The sequence below is a fragment of the Hibiscus syriacus genome, unplaced genomic scaffold, assembly GCF_006381635.1.
Source record: "Hibiscus syriacus cultivar Baekdansim isolate YM2019G1 unplaced genomic scaffold, ASM638163v2 tig00116954_pilon, whole genome shotgun sequence".
NCBI classification, from domain to species: Eukaryota; Viridiplantae; Streptophyta; class Magnoliopsida; order Malvales; family Malvaceae; genus Hibiscus; species Hibiscus syriacus.
The window spans coordinates 527,445-547,416 of record NW_024063483.1 but is presented as its reverse complement, the minus strand read 5'-3'; the positions used below and the strand labels follow the sequence as shown (position 1 = coordinate 547,416).

Sequence of the window (19,972 nt, the reverse complement as noted above, 5' to 3'; positions counted from 1 at the left end):
TATTACATTTTAATATTTTAATTTTTTTCTTTTAAAATCATATCTAATATTTAATTTAAATTTTATTTTAATAGTTTAAGTTTTAATTTGATACACATCGTTAAAAATATATTATTATACCGACTATTAAACGATCACATATCCATCCATTAATAAGTTAATGATTAACTTCAAGTGACAAAAAAGTATTTTTTTAATCCAATGACCAAAACATAACTAATAATCAAGTGATTAAGATAGAATTTACCTTTAAAATTACTACGTAAACATAGCAAGATATGTATCAATACAAGAACAAAAAACATATATTAGCCACTATAGTAATTACTATGTAAACGAGCTCATCGCCAAAAATTCCGGAACCGGCATGTTCAAGATTATAACATAATAGCCATCGTCAGAAGCGAGCTTTGCGTTTTCGAGCTGTGTATTTGGTGTCTGGGGGAACGGCATTCCCCTTCCTTCTCATCTGTTCCTTCTTCCTCAACACCCATTCTCTGCCCTTTCCTTTCTTGTTTATTTTCTGCTTTTTCCTAGGTCTATGCCTGTCCGAAATGCTAACCTGCAAAACCCCGGAAATACAACAATCGACCGAAGCAACTATGAGCAAAGCAGTAAACCCCTTCATCTACTCATTTATTTATTTCCTCTTTATAAAAAAATAAATGACCAGGAAAGGGCAATAATGTGATGTGATATTATATATATGTATAGGCTCACCGTCTGATTTTCTTCATCTCCACTGCTCTCATCATCGGAGCAACTCTCTCTATCTTCACCTTTTGGCGGGCCACAAGTGTGGACAAGGTATTCTTTTCTACTTTTGGTACTGGCAGATGATGATTAGTTCATGTTAGAGCACTTAAAATGATATCATGAAATGTCAATTCAACCCATCTATCCACTTAAAAGGGATATTGAACTCTCCTAACTTCCTGAATGCATATTTTCACCAGAATTATATCCCGTGCCGCTAGAAGCAGTAGCACCTTCCCAGCACTAATGAAAAAAAGCATATAATCGATGGGCGAATGTATTATAAACACAAATGCAAACGCTCAGTACACGAGGTAATTAACAAGGTAAAAAGAATCGAACGCTAAGATAAATACACCCATTAGGACAGAATAGCAGAAAAATAACATCAGTAATCATGAAATGTTGTAGACAAATTCATGCAACACATTGCATTGCCTTGCAAAACTCAGCAAATGGGACTGTGAATCTTTTTTTAAAACAATTTCAAAACAGATGGTCCAACAAGATACATAAACAATCGATCTAAAACAAGTTAATCGAAAACAATCAAAAGACATAGATGCAAGTGTTGGGAAATAAACCGAGTACAATTAATTTTCCTATAACCAGATTAGTGAGAATGCGAAATAAAAGCGGAAAAATAATACCCGAAATTGATAACGGAGTTCAGCAAATTGTGTCTACGTCTCCGGACTGCTGTAGATCTTTTACTAAAGAGAAAATTTACAGGTGTTTACACAACACACTTGAGAGAGAACTAGAAGATTTTGGGATGATTTTTAAGCTAAATGAGCTAGGGTATTTATAGTTGAAGCTTATGGACTAATCTTGTAGATACCCTAAAGTCTAGTGACTAAAAATAATTTTCCCATGCTTAAAAATATCAACAAAATCTGCCAAACTTTTGACAAAAAATAGCCGCCGACTGCTTTGAATTGTTGGCTGCCCACCGGCTGCTTTGAATTGTTTAACAATCTCCCACTTGAAGACTGATTTTAATCTGTCTTCACACCTCGATCAATGCATCAACTTTTTTAGTCTTGTTACTCTAGCATGCCAACTGAAGCTGAACACAACTTCAGTTTGTCCGTAGTCACCGTCTTTGTTAACATGTCTGCCGGATTTTGAGCTCCACTAATATTTTCAAGTTTCAAAATCCCATCTTCCAGAAGAGACCGGATAAAATGATATCTCAATTGTATGTGCTTCGTTCTGGAATGAAAAGACGGATTCTTTGCTAGATTAATAGCACTTTGACTGTCGCAGTACAAGACATTGTTTTCTTGTTTCTTGCCTAATTCTTCCAAGAAACTTTGGAGCCACACCATCTCCTTGCTGGCTTCCGTAACAACGACATATTCTACTTCAGTTGTGGAGAGAGCAACTATCTTCTGTAGTTGAGAAACCCAACTCACTGCAGTTCCTCCGAGAGTATAGACATACCCTGTAGTGCTTCTTCTGATGTCAACATTTCCAGCTAAGTCAGCATCTACATAGCCTGTCAGTATCGCATCTCCACCTTTGAAACAAAGTGCTTTGTTTGTGGTACCCCGCAGATATCTGAGGATCCATTTGACTGCTTCCCAGTGTACCTTGCCCGGATTATTCATGTACTTGCTAACAGCTCCCACTACTTGAGCAATATCTGGTCTGGTACAAACCATGGCATACATTAGACTTCCAATTGCTGAGGCATACGACACCTTCACCATGTGTGCACGTTCTTCCTCCGTCTTTGGTGACTGTTCTTTGGAGAGTCTAAAATGAACACCTAAAGGTGTACTTACTGGTTTAGCATCTTGCATATTGAACCTGGAGAGTACTTTGTTGATGTACTCAGCCTGTGATAACATCAAAGTCCCGACTTTATGTCTCTCTTGATCCTCATCCCAAGAATCTGCTTTGCAGCGCCCAGATCCTTCATAGCAAACTGTTTCGACAATTTTTGCATTCAAGTTTATAATCTCTTGCATGTCTGAGCCTGCAACGAGCATGTCATCAACATACAACAATAAAATAATGAAGATGTTGTCGAACCTCTTGATGTAGCAACAATGATCTGCTTGGCATCTGGTAAAACCAATGCTACCCATGAAACTATCGAACTTTTTGTACCATTGTATAGGAGCTTGTTTTAAACCATACAAACTCTTCTTCAACCTGCATACCATATTTTTCTTGCCTGCCTCTATGAAACCTTCTGGCTGCCTCATATAGATTTCTTCCTCCAAATCATCATGAAGGAAAGTTGTCTTTACATCTAACTGCTCAAGATGTAAATTCTCTGCAGCTACAATTTTTAACACCAGTCTTATTGTAGATAGCTTCACGACTGGAGAGAAAATTTCATTGTAGTCAATACATTCTTTTTGTTGAAAGCCTTTAACAACCAATCTTGCTTTGTAGCATTTGCTCCCATCGTGCTATTATTTGATCTTGTAAATCCACTTGTTATGGAGTGCTTTCTTGCCTGATGGTAATTCAACTAATTCCCACGTCTGATTTGACATAAGCGAGTCAATCTCATCTTTCATAGCACTCTAGTTCATCATTGTCAGTCAGCAACAAGTAGTGCAAAGAAGAAGAATACCGTTGGGTTGGTTTAGGAATTCTGGAGGAGAGTCTCAGTTCTGGTGTGTATAATTCTTCTTGAACTGCTTCAGGAGTGATCGGAACATTATTTCCAGAAATCTCCTCGAACTCAGCAAATTCCTTTATTTCAGCTTCAGTATTGGAGCTACTTGATTCTACAGTTGACCTGTCTTTGTACATCACATTCTCATTGAAAATGATATCTCTGCTTCTGATGATCTTTCGATTTTCGTAGTCCCAAAATCGAAAACCGAACTCATCACCACCATAATCAACAAAGACGCATTTGTTGGACTTGGCATCAAGTTTACTTCTTTCAGCAGAATCTATGTGTACATGAGAAATACAACCAAACACTCTTAAGTGTGAAAGGTTTATTTCTTTCTTGCTCCAAACTTCCTATGGTATTCTACCATCCAAAGGAACTGAGGGCCCACGGTTGATCAGGTAAGCTGCAGTGTTGATAGCTTCAGCCCATAGAAATTTGGGCAATCCGGAATGTATCCTCATGCTTCTGGCACGTTCATTTAGAGTTCTATTCATGCGCTCTGCTACGCCATTCTGCTGCGGTGTCATGGGAACTGTTGTCTCCATCTTGATCCCATTGTTTGCGCAGAAATCTCTGAATCTCCTATTTATGTACTCTTCTCCATTGTCAGACCTCAACCGCTTGACTTTCAGACCAATCTCATTTTCCACCATGGCCTTCCATTTTCTGAAGGTATCAAAGACTTCTGATTTCTTCTTCAGAAAATAAACCCACACCTTCCTTGTAGAATCATCGATGAAGGTGACATAATATAATGAGCCTGCAAGAGATGGAACTGGAGATGGTCCCCATACATCAGTATGAACCAACTCTAGCTTTTCAGCCTTGGGTGTCTTACCAATCTTTGCAAAGCTGACTTTCTTTTGTTTGCCAAAGATGCAATTCTCGCATAGTCCGACATCTACATTCTTTAGATCTGGTAGTTTCCCTTTTGACAAAAGTGTCTTCATCCCTTTCTCGCTCATATGGCCAAGCCTTTGGTGCCATAGGTTTGATTTTCCATTAGCATCTGCTACTGCAATGATATTCTCTAAATTTGAGGTTATATAGAGAGTACCAGTTTTCTTACTACGAGCAATGACGAGTGCTCCTTTGGTAATCTTCCATTCACAGCCTGAAAAGGTTGTGCTAAATCCTTCACCATCAAGCTGTCCTACAGAAATCAAATTTCTTTTGAGGCCATGAATATGTCTCACTCCTTTCAGCGTCCAGGTGGTCTGGTTTGACAACTTTAGTCGGATGTCTCCTTTTCCGACGATCTTCAAGGTTTCATCATCAGCTAGATGAACCTTCCCAAAATCACCACTGACATAGTTCTCCATGATTTCTCGGCATGGGGTGGAGTGGAAAGATGCCCCTGAATCCAAGATCCATGATTCAATCGGACTGTTGACGCTTAGAATCATTGCATCACCTATCTCCTCTATCACGTTAGCAGAATCCTGTGCGCCGGTATTTTTCTTCGGTGCTCGGCAATCTCTTTTAAAGTGACCCTTCTTGCCACAATTATAACAGGTAAAATCTTTCTTTCTCGTTCTGGATTTTCCCCGTCTAGATTTCGATCTGCCATGATTTTAATTTCTTTCTGAAGTTCTCCCTCTGGACTTCATGTGCAAGGCTGAGGAGGTTGATGCTTCATCCGATTCTCTCCGTCGAATTTCTTTGCTCAGTACCAGATCCCGAACATCATCGAATTTTAATTTATTATTTCCCGATGAGCTGTTGACTGCTGTAACAGTAGCATTCCAACTGTCTGGTAGAGATGATAAGAGAATTAAAGCTCGAACTTCATCATCAAATTCAATTTCCACTGAACTCAACTGGGTTGTGATTGTGTTGAGTTCATTTAGGTGTTGTGCCATAGATGCCCCTTCCGTCATCCGCAAATTAAATAATCGCCTCATCAAGTGCACTTTGTTTGAGGCTGATGGCTTCTCATACATACTGGAGAGAGCCACCATAAGACCCGCCGTGGTCTTTCCTTTGCTATGTTGAAAGCAACATTGCAAGATAACGTCAGTCAGATAACTCCGAAGGCTTGTCTGTCGAAAGAGCTCAGTCTTCATTTTTCATTCCCTCTGGTTGTTTTCCTAAGAGAGGTTGATATAGATTTTTCTGGTACAAAAAATCTTTAATCTGCATCTTCCAAAAGCCAAAGTTCGTACCATCGAACTTTTCAATTTTCAACTTCCCTTCGTCTGCAGCCATCGCTCCCACTCGAATCTGGCTTTGTTTGGATCGTTTCCGACAATTCTTGCGAACCACCGTGTATTAGAACACCTCCGTCGACAAATTCGTATCACCGACAAAATTTTTACTATTCACAAAATTTACTATTCATGTGAATAGTAATTAATAGTATCCTCGCAAAAAATTGACAAAATTCACAACGAAAAGCTCTGATACCATTTGTTGGGAAATAAACTGAGTACAATTAATTTCCCTATAACCAGATTAGTGAGAATGCGAAATAAAAGCGGAAAAATAATACCCGAAATTGATAATGGAGTTCAACCAATTGTGCCTACGTCTCCGGATTACTGTAGATCTTTTACTAAAGAGAAAATTTACAGGTGTTTACACAACACACTTGAGAGAGAACTAGAAGATTTTGGGATGATTTTTAAGATAAATGAGCTAGGGTATTTATAGTTGAAGCTTAAGGACTAATCTTATAAATACCCTAAAGTCTAGTGACTAAAAATAATTTTCCCATGCTTAAAAATATCAACAAAATCTGCCAAACTTTTGACAAAAAATAGCCGCCGGCTGCTTTGAATTGTTTGCTGCCCACCGGCTGCTTTGAATTGGTTAACATCAAGTATATGTAGTCATGGAGCAGAAACAACTCTCAGTGTCGATGATATACTTGACATCATTAACTCAGGCATCCATCATTGAATCTAACAAAACATTAATACAGATGCAAAAGAGGAGGTAATTTTAACTCATTTCATAAATTGTTCATGCAGAATAGTGTGGGTAGTCAACAACCACACCACCAGCAAATCCAGCACGCATTGCATAACTCAAAATTAGTTCACGCTGGGCTAGGTTTTCAGGATATACTCGGAGCGTTGCTCTTTCTCCCCTTGCCAGGCATCTATATAATGATCCAAAAAATGCCCTAAAAAGTCATGAGAATCATCACATTAGATTTACATAAATACATTTTTCATTTGTATGTATGTACGAATATCGGTTTAATTTATAAAAATAGGTATGTAAGAACCCAACATACTTTAATCTCAGTCTTGGCTCATGAGAAGAATTGTCAACATTTGTTAGTAATCTGGACTAAGCATAGAATTCAATAAACATTGAATGCATCTTCTCATTCATTCCAGTAATTGAGTACATTGTTTTATATCAACTTAACAGTAGTTTAGCCCTAGTCTAGAAGCTTTGTAACTACTCTAACTGATTACTAACAGCTCTAACAACTCCTAACTGACCTCAGCTTCTTAGTTCTAATATTCCCTATACTTTATCCTCCTCTTTCAACACGGTAACACGCACATCTTAGCCCTAAACATTTTGAACGCAACTTTGGTTAAAGGTTTAGAGACCATCTGCCACCTGAAAGTTTGTTGGAACATAGCTAACACACAATTCTTTGGCTGCAACCTTTTCTCTAATGAAGTGGACATCCATGTCTACGTGCTTAGACTGAGCATGATAAACCGGGTTCGTGCTCATCACAATGACACTCGTGTTATCACACTAGATAACTGGTTCTTCATGCTGCTTCAAACCCAAACTGGTTAGCAACGCATTGATCCAGGTCACTTCTGCAGCTGTATCAGCTACACTACGGTATTCGGCTTCCATGGTCGACCTCGAGACCATCTTTTGTTTCTTTGAACTCCACACCACAGGGCACTTCCCAAGAAACACAGCATGACCCAAAACTGACCTTCGATCATTTACATCGCCACCCCAGTCAGCATCCGCAAAGGCAATGACCTTATGTCCTACTTCATTAGCCACAAATGTGAGGCCATACTCTAGGGTACCAGCCAGGTACCTGAGTATACGTCTAACTGCTGCCATATGAAACTCACATGATGCATGCATGTGTTGAGCAACTTTTTTCACACTAAATGTTATATCAGGACGGGTGTGACATACATACAACAGTGCACCAACCAGACTTCTATACTCACGAGCATCAGTAAGTACCTGTCCTACTTCATGAAACCATTGGGGTAGCACTAGAGTTAGCATTCAACATATTTACCCTTTCTAGTAGCTCAAGAATATACTTCTTTTTTTAGAGTACTAGTTTGCCACTACTCCTTTTAACCTCAATTCCAAGGAAAAAGTTCAACTCACCTAAGTCCTTAAGGGAGAAGTCTCGTTGCATGAGTTGAATCACCCTCTCTATATCTTCCTTAGACTCACCAGTGATGATTATATCGTCCACATAGACCAACACAAACGTGTAGTAGTTGTTCACACACTTTACAAAAAGCGACACATCCAGTACCGACTCAATAAACCCTATCTACTGAAGACTAGCCTTGAATTTATCATGCCAGTTTCTGGGAGCCTGTCGAAGCCCATACAAGGCTTTATGTAACTTGAAAATGAGAGGCGATCCATCAGCAGTGTAACATCCTTCATACCGGGTTAGTGATTAAAGTGTAAGATTTTAAAATGTCAGTGATCAAATTCAATTAATCGAAAAGTGAAGGAATTAATTAAAGATGTTGGGTAGGATGAATTATTAAGTGAATGAGAACTAAAAAGGTAAAAGGGTCATTGAGAAAAGGTAATAATTAAATAATAGATAATGGGTATTATAATATCCAAGTGAAAGAAACAATAGTTTCCAGATAACTCTTGATTCTTCTTTCTTCTTCAACGTGAAGAGCCAAGCTAAGGTGAGTTTAATTTCTCTTGATTAATCATTCAAATTCAAGCATGGTTTTAATTATGGAAGCCTTAAGAAAGATTATAGAAGGAAAAAGAGTTGTAGAAACTCAAAGAATTGTAAGTTAAGGGAGATTAAAGGTTAGAAGCCATTGAATGAAATATTGGATTAGAGGTCATAATAAGAATTTGAAGTTGGATTTGACTTGTTATCAATCTAATTAAGAAGTATAAGGTGATAGAATTAAAGTTAGAACATGTTGGTATTTGAGTATGATTCTTGAATATCATGTAAAAGATAGGATTTTGAGTTTAAGGAAGTGGTTATGGAGTAGAAACGAGTTTAATTATGTGTATGAAAGTTAGGAATATTAATGGAAGTGAAGTATGAGGTATGGAGCTGAAAATGAAGGGATTTTCGAATTCAAAAATGTAATTCTGGGCTAGGGGAATCGGTACCCATTCAAGGGGAACCGATACCTCTTCAAGCGAATAAAATTTCCAGAATGTCATGGGGGAACCGATACCCCCACAGGAGGGAACCGATTCCCCCTAAAGGAAAATTGTGAATATGGGTTTAATAAGTTCGTTTAAGTTCCTAGTATCCGATTACAAGGTATAGGTATCTAATAATTGTCTTAAAATGTATAATTATGTAGATTCAGAGCCTAAACGAGTTCCGGAATCATTGACAAGTAAGATCGATAAAAAGGGAAGATAAGAGATTGGAATGGACTAGTGAGGCCAGGTGAGTGCATACAAGTTAGTTTATGATGTTTAATGGAAATAAGACTTGCGACGAGTCTATTTCCTATATTATAATGCATTAATTTATGATCATAGGCATATGTTTGATTTGGGTATATGTGATATATATACAATATGTGTTAATGATTATGTGAATACATGTATTGTGATAAGTATAGGAATTAATATGAATGGTCTATACGATTGCATGGGAATGTGAAATAGGTTATATGATAAGTGGCCATACATGTTAATAGTATAAGTGATCAATTATAAGCATTTATATAATAGATTTATATGACTACATGAGAAAGGTGATGAGTTAAATAAGATTAGACTATAGAGTAATATGAGAATAATATATTAGTGAAGGGAATTGAGTATAAATGATGATACCAAACCATAAGATAAGTATTTACTTATAGGATAATATGATATTATATGAATATAATATATAACTTTATGAGGAAGAATTGGGTGTTATATGATTTAGGTATGAAAATGATCTATGCGTAAGTATATTACGTGATTATATGACTATGTGTGAAATAGAGTAAACTAGGTAAGTATAAGATATGTAAATATGGCTATGGAACAAAATGTTATTTGATTTATGATTTGATATGTGCATGGATACATGAAATGGATATAGGTTATTATATATGTTACATGATTATATGCATGTGTGATATATGCTATGAGACATGCCCAATGTGAAATGAAATAAGCCAAGTGACTATATGAAATATGTGAGATATGATATAAATCATATGAGAAGTGAAAAGAATTACATGAAAATAGACTAAGTGATTACATGTATATGTGAAAGAAGCTATGAGATTATATGAACATATGATATGATATGGAATACATGGTTACACATACATATGGTATGTGACAGAAGAGAAATGACAAGTAATGTGAACTGTTAAATGACAATGCCCATGTTATGTGTCATGAGAGCTAGGGGTATAGTTGGCATGCCAAGAGTCGAGGGTCTATGTGGTCCTTCAGGACATATATGTATTCTTTGGAACATGTGTGAAGTCTGGTGAGACACATACTTGATCCTTGGCATATGTATATGATTCTTAAGGAATGATATGTGGTCCTTCGGGACATTGTAGTCCTTCGGGACATATATGTATTCTTTGGAACATGTGTGAAGTCTGGTGAGACGCATACTTGATCCCTAGTATATGTATATGATTCTTAAGGAATAATATGTGGTCCTTATGGAGATTATTATATGGCACTACGGTGCAATTCTACGCGGTACTACGGTGCAATTCTATGTGGCACTTCGGTGCATTTATATGAGCTGTAGTGACAACATTAGTGCACAACCTCCATAAACTCACATATCTATAGTTCTCACATATGTACATGGGCTAATCTAGAGATATGAACAAATATATGTTAGTGGTATGATAAATGTTTTAGAAATGATATGATGTTGTGTGTGTATAGTGTTTGATTGAAAAGGTTAAGCATAAAAGTATGTGATTATATGATAAACTGTTAATGATGAGTTATGTGTATGTATGTATTTACTGTAATTAATCTCATATGATTTTATATGATACGAAGAAAGCATGTAATTTGGTATAACATGATATAACAGAACATGCCTGTATTGATATATGTTATAAAGTGCATTATAAGTTTTTATGCCTCACTAAGTCTTCGACATAGAATGTGATTATTTCACACGTAGGTTTCGAGAAGAGTAAAGAGTAATGCGGAGCAAGACAGGTCAGTTCTCCTTACCAAATGTCAGATCAGAAAATATATATATTGTATATATAGTGTAGTTGGCATGTAGTCTAAAGATATAAATTGTATGAACTCTGATATATTTTGTAAACGTTTTGAATAAGTTAAATGTTATAAAAGTTTTTAAATTACTCACTATTTTATAAGAATAAATGTTTGAAAAGTCAATGTGACACTTTGGACTCGTATCCGGGTCGGGTACGGGTTGGGGGTGTTACATTTAATGGTATCAGAGCTAAGGTTTAGCCGATTCTCGGCATAAACCGAAGTCCAAAGTGTCATAAAAGGTGTACATGCCAACATAGATTGAAAATTTTCTGATCTGATAGTGTAAGGAATATGTTGTCTTGCTAATAGAATAAGAATAGTTTAATACAGTAGAAATCCGATCGTGATAATTTTGAAGTAAGTGAAAGGTGATATTCCTGATTATGATAGCTATTCACCTGCCCTGGCCAGGTAGGATGAAGAGCGGACACCTCAGGAAATGCCTAGTAAGATCAAAAGTTGATTTCAGAAAGTTGAAATCATATTTGAATAATGATAGAAAAGTTTTCATTGTTTTGAATCGGAAACACGATATAGAGTAGTTTTGTTATTATGTGGATAAGATAGAATATGGTGAACAGGTGTCACCATAAGAATGTTAAAAAGATCTAATGATGTGGTGAGTACGTATAGAAGAACTCAAGGATAAGTGCATCAGTGACAAGTGTATAAGATGTATAAAGTCAGAGCTTATGAGTTTGAAACGAAGTGATAGTATTACGCATAAACAAGAGTATGTTTATGGTAAGGGTTTGCAGTTAAGATGGAAATAGTTAGCATTGGCTAACTAGAGTATGTGATAAAAATGTACTGGAATTATAAGATTATAAGATATTGTCAGGATATGATAACCAAATCTGCAATGGATCTGGATACAGTTGCATATTTGGATCATAGTAATGTGGTATAGTAAAGGAAAAGGAAGTAAGAATTTGTATATTTAAGTAAAGCTGAGGATTGACAAGAAGAGTTTGAGAATGTGTATATCGATGATCAGATTATAGGACACAGGAAGTCAGAATGTTGAGTTTGAGCAAAAGAAATTTCAGGATGTATTGATAAGTTGAGTAAACGAATTTTGAGATAATTTAGATTGGAAAGGATGTATATGATTGGTATAATAGGGCTTGTGCCCTAGATTGAACAAAAGTTATTATCTAGCTGTCAGAGTAAAGGTGCTAGAGTTATAAGATTGGAGGAAAGATAAAGTGGAGTTAATCAAATATGATATGAATCTGGATGTGGTTATGTATCTTGATCATACCGATATGATGTAGGCAAAGAGATAAGCATTGGTATGTTTTAAAAAGTGGCTTTAAAGAAGAAAATACAAATACAAAAGATGATAAAGAATAAAGATCGGTAGAAAAAATAGGGATATCAAAGTTATGAGGATGCAATGAAGATGGTTACACAGAGATAAAAATAAGTGATAAGACAAGAGTATGTGAACATGAAAGGAAAGATATGATTTGTATATAAGAAGATTTTGATAATAAAAGGATAAATGGATAAAGAAATGAAAAGATGTGTTTAAATGAGTAAATATGATAAAGGGTTATAAGGAAGTGCAAATTATAAGTTTGATTAGAAGTAAGAAAGTAGTAAGGTTATATGAAGAGATTATGTGTATCGTAATACAGACAAGGATGAAGAATGAGTAAAAGTTTGGATTGTGGGAATTAATTAGAAAATGAGGAAAGAAATGAATTGATTGATTTTTGATTTTTAGTGATAAGAATTGATGTTACTGTCTACAGGATAAGTAACATTATATGAATAGAATCAGAGTTATGAATCTGAAACAAAGGGATAGTATTGTGTATAAGAAAGAGTGTGGAGATGATAAGGATTTGTACTTTAGAATGAAAGAGTTAGCGTTGACTAACAAGATTTTGTGATGAAATTGTATTAGATATAGTTGTATATTTGATTACATAAACGTGATATAGTGAATGAAGTAGGATTGTATGGAAGTGTAAATGATAAGTTCGATATAGAAACACGAAAAGTGTGCAAGGTGATGTGAAAATATTGTTTGACTCCTTAAAGTATATGTTTAATCACAATTGAAAAAGATTTAAAGTTGTGTTTTGGTCAAATGATGATGAATACAAGTTGGTATGGTTATAAGGTATTAGAGAGTTATGAAGAAATAGATGGATTCATAATAGAGTGATGAGATGGATGTTACTGTCAACGTGATGAGTGACATTATATGGAATTTTATAAAGGTCAAAGGAAAAATGCATAATCGAATGAGAGAAAAGACAACAATGGATTGATATTACTGGTTATTGTTTATATGATAAGCAACAGAAGATGAATGTATAAACGAAAAAAGATAGTTGGAAAACTAAAGGATTGAAAAGTAAGTTTTGATGATGACAAGAAGAATAAGTCAGGGAAGCAACATAAGAACATTAGAAGATATGTTCTTATTAAGATGTGCAGTGAAAATTCGAGGACGAATTTTCTTATAAGGAGGAGATTTGTAACATCCTCCATACCGGGTTAGTGATTAAAGTGTAAGATTTTAAAATGTCAGTGATCAAATTCAATTAATCGAAAAGTGAAGGAATTAAGATGTTGGGTAGGATGAATTATTAAGTGAATGAACTAAAAGGGTAAAAGGGTCATTGAGCAAAGGTAATAATTAAATAATAGATAATGGGTATTATAATATCCAAGTGAAAGAAACAAGAGTTTCCAGATAACTCTTGATTCTTCTTTCTTCTTCAACGTGAAGAGCCAAGCTAAGGTGAGTTTAATTTCTCTTGATTAATCATTCAAATTCAAGCATGGTTTTAATTATGGAAGCCTTAAGAAAGATTATAGAAGGAAAAAGAGTTGTAGAAACTCAAAGAATTGTAAGTTAAGGGAGATTAAAGGTTAGAAGCCATTGAATGAAATATTGGATTAGAGGTCATAATAAGAATTTGAAGTTTGATTTGACTTGTTATCAAGCTAATTAAGAAGTATAAGGTGGTAGAATTAAAGTTAGAACATGTTGGTATTTGAGTATGATTCTTGAATATCATGTAAAAGATAGGATTTTGAGTTTAAGGAAGTGATTATGGAGTAGAAACGAGTTTAATTATGTGTATGAAAGTTAGGAATATTAATGGAAGTGAAGTATGAGGTATGGAGCTGAAAATGAAGGGATTTTCGAATTCAAAAATGTAATTCTGGGCTAGGGGAATCGGTACCCATTCAAGGGGAACCGATACCCCTTCAAGCGAATAAAATTTCCAGAATGTCATGGGGGAACCGATACCCCCACAGGAGGGAACCGATTCCCCCTAAAGGAAAATTGTGAATATGGGTTTAATAAGTTCGTTTAAGTTTCTAGTATCCGATTACAAGGTATAGGTATATAATAATTGTCTTAAAATGTATAATTATGTAGATTCAGAGCCTAAACGAGTTCCGGAATCATTGACAAGTAAGATCGATAAAAAGGGAAGATAAGAGATTGGAATGGACTAGTGAGGCCAGGTGAGTGCATACAAGTTAGTTTATGATGTTTAATGGAAATAAGACTTGCGACGAGTCTATTCCTATATTATAATGCATTAATTATGATCATAGGCATATGTTTGATTTGGGTATATGTGATATATATTACAATATGTGTTAACTGATTGTGTGAATACATGTATTGTGAAAGGAATTAATATGAATGGTCTATACGATTGCATGGGAATGTGAAATAGGTTATATGATAAGTGGCCATACATGTTAATAGTATAAGTGATCAATTATAAGAATTTATATAATAGATTTATATGACTACATGAGAAAGGTGATGAGTTAAATAAGATTAGACTATAGAGTACTATGAGAATAATATATTAGTGAAGGGAATTGAGTATAAATGATGATACCAAACCATAAGATAAGTATTTACTTATAGGATAATATATTATATGAATATATATAACTTTATGAGGAAGAATTGGGTGTTATATGATTTAGGTATGAAAATGATCTATGCGTAAGTATATACGTGATTATATGACTATGTGTGAAATAGAGGTAAATAGGTAAGTATAAGATATGTAAATATATGGCTATGGAACAAAGTATGTAATAATACAATGTTATTTGATTTATGATTTTGATATGTGCATGGATACATGAAATGGATATAAGTTATTATATATGTTACATGATTATATGCATGTGATATATTGCTATGAGACATGCCCAATGTGAAATGAAATAAGCCAAGTGACTATATGAAATATGTGAGATATGAATATAAAATCATATGAGAAGTGAAAAGAATTACATGAAATAGACTAAGTGATTCATGTATATGTGAAAGAAGCTATGAGATTATATGAACATGTGATATGATATGGAATACATGGTTAAACATACATATGGTATGGACAGAAGAGAAAATGACAAGTAATTGAACTGTTAAATGACAATGCCCATGTTATGTGTCATGAGCTAGGGGTATAGTGGACACATACTTGATCCTTGGCATATGTATATGATTCTTAAGGAATGATATGTGGTCCTTCGGGACATTGTGGTCCTTCAGGACATATATGTATTCTTTGGAACATGTGTGAAGTCTGGTGAGACGCATTTGATCCCTAGTATATGTATATGATTCTTAAGGAATGATATGTGTCCTTATGGAGATTATTATATGGCACTACGGTGTAATTCTACGCGGCACTACGGTGCAATTCTATGTGGCACTTCGGTGCATTTATATGAGCTGTGGTGACAGCATTAGTGCACAACCTCCATAAACTCACATATCTATAGTTCTCACATATGTACATGGGCTAATCCAGAGATATGAACAAATATGTTAGTGGTATGATAAATGTTATAGAAATGATATGATTGTGTGTGTGTTTGATTGAAAAGGTTAAGCATAAAAGTATGTGACTACATGATAAACTGTTAATGATCTGATATGATTTTATATGATACGAAGAAAGCATGTAATTTGGTATAACATGATAGAATAGAACATGCCTGTATTGATATGTTATAAAGTGCATTATAATTTTTATGCCTCACTAAGTCTTCGACTTAGCGTGTGATTGTTTTCACACGTAGGTTTCGAGAAGAGTAAAGAGTAATGCGGAGCAAGACATGTCAGTTCTCCTTCCAAATGTCAGATCAGAAAATATGTACTGTATATAGTGTAGTTGGCATGTAGTCTAAAGATATAAATTGTATGAACTCTGATATTTTAGAAAGCATGTAATTTGGTATAACATGATAGATAGAACATGCCTGTATTGATATGTTATAAGTGCATTAATTTTTATGCCTCACTAAGTCTTCGACTTAGCGTGTGATTGTTTTCACACGTAGGTTTCGAGAAGAGTAAAGAGTAATGCGGAGCAAGACATGTCAGTTCTTACCAAATGTCAGATCAGAAATATGTACTGTATATAGTGTAGTTGGCATGTAGTCTAAAGATATAAATTGTATGAACTCTGATATATTTTGTAAACGTTTGATAAGTTAATGTTATAAAAGTTTTTAAATTACTCACTATTTTATACGAATAAATGTTTGAAAAGTCAATGTGACACTTCGGACTCGTATCCGGGTCGGGTACGGGTTGGGGGTGTTACAAGCAGCAACCTCTTCGAAACCTGGGGGCTGGTGCATAAACACTTCTTCAGATAGCTCCTCGTTCAGAAACGCGTTGTTTATATCAACTTGACGTATAGACCAATTCTTAGTGACAGTAAGGGAGAGCACTACATTCAGTGTGGTAAACTTCACGACTGGGCTGAATGTGTCTTTAAAATCGTATCCAGGAACATGCAATACCCCTTGGCAACCAACCTTGCTTTATATCTTTGAACTGACCCATTTGGGGTTCTTTTTTATCTTAAAGAGCCACTTGCAACCGACAATGTCACGCCCTCTGGGCAAATTAACAAGAGACCAAGTCTTGTCTTCATGTAACACATCCAGTTCGGCATGGATGGTTGTTTTCCATCTAGAAGATTGTAGCGTTGCACGAACAGTTGTTGGGACTAAATCATCATAAAAACTAATATATACCTTTGGCTTGATGACACCACACTTATTGCGTGTGAGCATTGGGTGCCTGTTTGCAGCAAGTTAACCATCTGCTTGCTGCTCTTGAACACGCACTGATGTAGTATGCTCATCATCCGCATTCAGCTCTTGAACATGTACTGTTGCATTAACGTTATTAGAGTCACCATGAACATGACTGTGGGACTAAGCAGTAGGGTCAGCACTGTTGTCACCTAAGCTAAACCTTGCTGTCCCTAATACTTCCTCATGCTCAGTTATTGAATCTGCTTCAACTAGGGACAGTCTGTCGCTATTGGACCTCTGTCTTACAACCAATGGAGCAGCATTACCACACCCACTGAATTTTCCTACATCTGCTACCACTTTAAGAGATCAAGGTTGTTGGCCATTTTTGCAAGCCGAGAGCCTAAGACAAGTGGTGCCTGCAAAAGGAAAATTTAATTCATTAAATATCAAATGACGTGATACATATATCCGACCATCAAGTGCGAGGCACTGAAATCCTTTGTGATTGGGACTATAACCAAGAAAAACACACGGCTGAGACCGAAACTCAAGCTTGTGTTTAAAGAATGGTCGTAAGTGGGGGAAACATTGGCAGCCAAACACCTTTAACGCCCCATAGTCTAGTTTCTTGCCAAACACCTTTTCAAAAGGTGACATCCCTTGTAACACCTTTGTAGGCAGCCTGTTAATCAAATGCACTGCCATGATAATTGCATAAGACCAAAATCGGATTGGCATGGACGCTTGAGCAAGGAGCACAAGTCCAAGCTCAATAATATGTCGATGTTTGCGTTCGACCACACTATTTTGTTTTGATGTGTGTGGGCATATTACTCTATGCATGATGCCTTTTTTGAGCAAGCAGCTCAACAAGTGTCTATATTCCCTTCCCCAGTCGCTTTGAACTGCCTTAATATGTAAGACAAATTAGTTCTTGACTAGTTGCTGGAACAGTCCAAATGCAGTGATGGATTGTGCCTTGTCCTTTAACAAATACAGCCAAGAGTGCCTAGTATAGGCATCAACAAAATTAACATAATATTTGAAGCCATTCGAAGCGACTGGTGCAGGTCCCCATAGGTCTGTAAACACAAGTTGAAAAGGTGTATCGTACACTGTTTTTGAATCATGGAAAGGCAACTTATGATTCTTTCCCATATGGTAAGCGACACACACTTTATTCATTTCATTTGAAATGTTTACATTCAAGTCTTTACAAATCTTAACTAAACTATCATGTGAGGGGTATCCCAACCGCCTGTGCCAAAGCTCATAGGAATCAAAGGATGCAGCCATGACACTTGATTCTGTAGCAACAAGGGCTGTTACTTGAGGATCAACAGCAAACAAATACAAGCCATCTTCTTCTTTCACACGAAGCAACACCGGTCTCTTCATCACGAACACAACATTCTCGTGCATGAAACTCAAAGAAGGCATTATTATCCCTAACAAGCTTTGAAACAGACAAGAGATTCTTTGTTATCTTGGGCACATGAAGCAAATCATTTAGTAATAAGGCTCGTGAAGATGAGCAAAGAGTAGAACTACCAACTGCCTTAACGCCCAATGCTACTCTATCACCAACTATCAACTTACCTGGGCTATTATAGTCATCTTTATGACTAAAACCTGCTCCATCAGGTGTGACATAGTGCGTGGCACCCGAGTCTTTCACACATTGCTCACGGACTGCTGTTGAGACAAGGGCTTGGGGGCATGAATCAACATGTGAACCATTGTTTCGAGTATGACAACACTCACACTCATTGGTATTTGTTTCACACATGGAGTAATAGGCATTTCCAGTTTGTTCCTTAGAGTAAGCCTTACTGCCAGCTGTGACTCCAGGGAAATCTTGGTCAAAACGGTGCCAACAGCTGTACAAGATGACCATTTTTACTGCAGAGTTGACACTGCATGTGTCGACCACGACCTCTGCCTCTTCCACCAGCCCGTCCACCAGAATTGACCGACTGCCAAGAGGGTTTATGATCATAGTAATAACCAGAGTTGGAAGATTTGTTCGAGCTTGTCCCTTGAGCAATATTTGCACTCATTGGGAGCATCTCAGTTTGATCACCAAACCCAACTAGTTGGGTTTTTGCATCCAATAACATAGTGTACACAACATCAAGAGATAAGGATTCTCGCGTGGTGGTTATAACGGCCACAAAGGGTTGATACTCATGAGGGAGGCACTTCAGTATGCTAGCAATATGTTCAGCTTGAGAGACAACGCTTCCACATGATTGTAGGGCATCACACACTTCTTTTACACGTGTGATATACACTTTCATCGAATCATCTCCTTTCTTGAGAGATTGCAGCTTATAATGTAAACTGATCACAACCGTTGTGGACATGTTTCCAAAGAACTGGAGGACTGTGTTCCAAACCACTGAAGCCGTTTTTGCACCCACGAACTGTGGGAGAAGCTGAAGACTAATCGTGGAGAGTAACCACGATGTGAGGGCACTGTCTTGTGCCACAAAATCCTCGTAGAATTCATTCGACACAACCTCACCATCATTGTTAACCACGGTTTCAGGCGGAGACCTTACTGTTCCCATCAAGAACCGTTCAAGGTGATGGCTGCGCACCGTTAATAGAACTTATTGCTTCCAGAGGAGGAAATTTGTTTCATTCAGGACCACATTGACCTTCTTATTGGAGAACGCCTTAGCACTTCTTGCGGAGAACTCCATGAACGGAGACGACTCACCACTGTTGAACATGGCAGGCAACAAGAACCAATTTGCAACAGAGGAGAGCTCCTACGTAGTGAGAAACAATAATATTTTCCCAGGAAAATTGGCTCTGACAACATGTTAGTAATCTGGGCTAAGCATAGAATTCAACAAACATTGAATGCGTCTTCCCATTCATTCCGGTAACTGAGTACATTGCTTTATATCAACTTAACAACAGTTTAGCCCTAGTCTAGAAGCTTTGTAACTACTCTAACTGATTACTAACAACTCTAACAAGTTCTAACTGACCTCAGCTTCTTAGTTCTAATAGCATTGCACAACCACTACATGCCAAAGCAACAAAAGGGGGGGG

General features: G+C 36.5%; 1 protein-coding gene across 1 annotated transcript; it reads right to left on the bottom strand.

Moving 5' to 3' along the window:
• Positions 1-280: 280 nt before the first annotated feature.
• On the bottom strand, positions 281-7,054 carry LOC120189343 (18S rRNA (guanine-N(7))-methyltransferase RID2-like). Its single transcript, XM_039192648.1, has 5 exons — positions 7,011-7,054; positions 6,642-6,692; positions 6,378-6,527; positions 721-832; positions 281-562 (listed from the first exon to the last, which is right to left on the bottom strand). Exons 1-5 carry the CDS (start codon positions 7,052-7,054, stop codon positions 398-400), a joined length of 522 nt encoding a protein of 173 aa, XP_039048579.1. The 3' UTR covers positions 281-397.
• Positions 7,055-19,972: the final 12,918 nt, after the last annotated feature.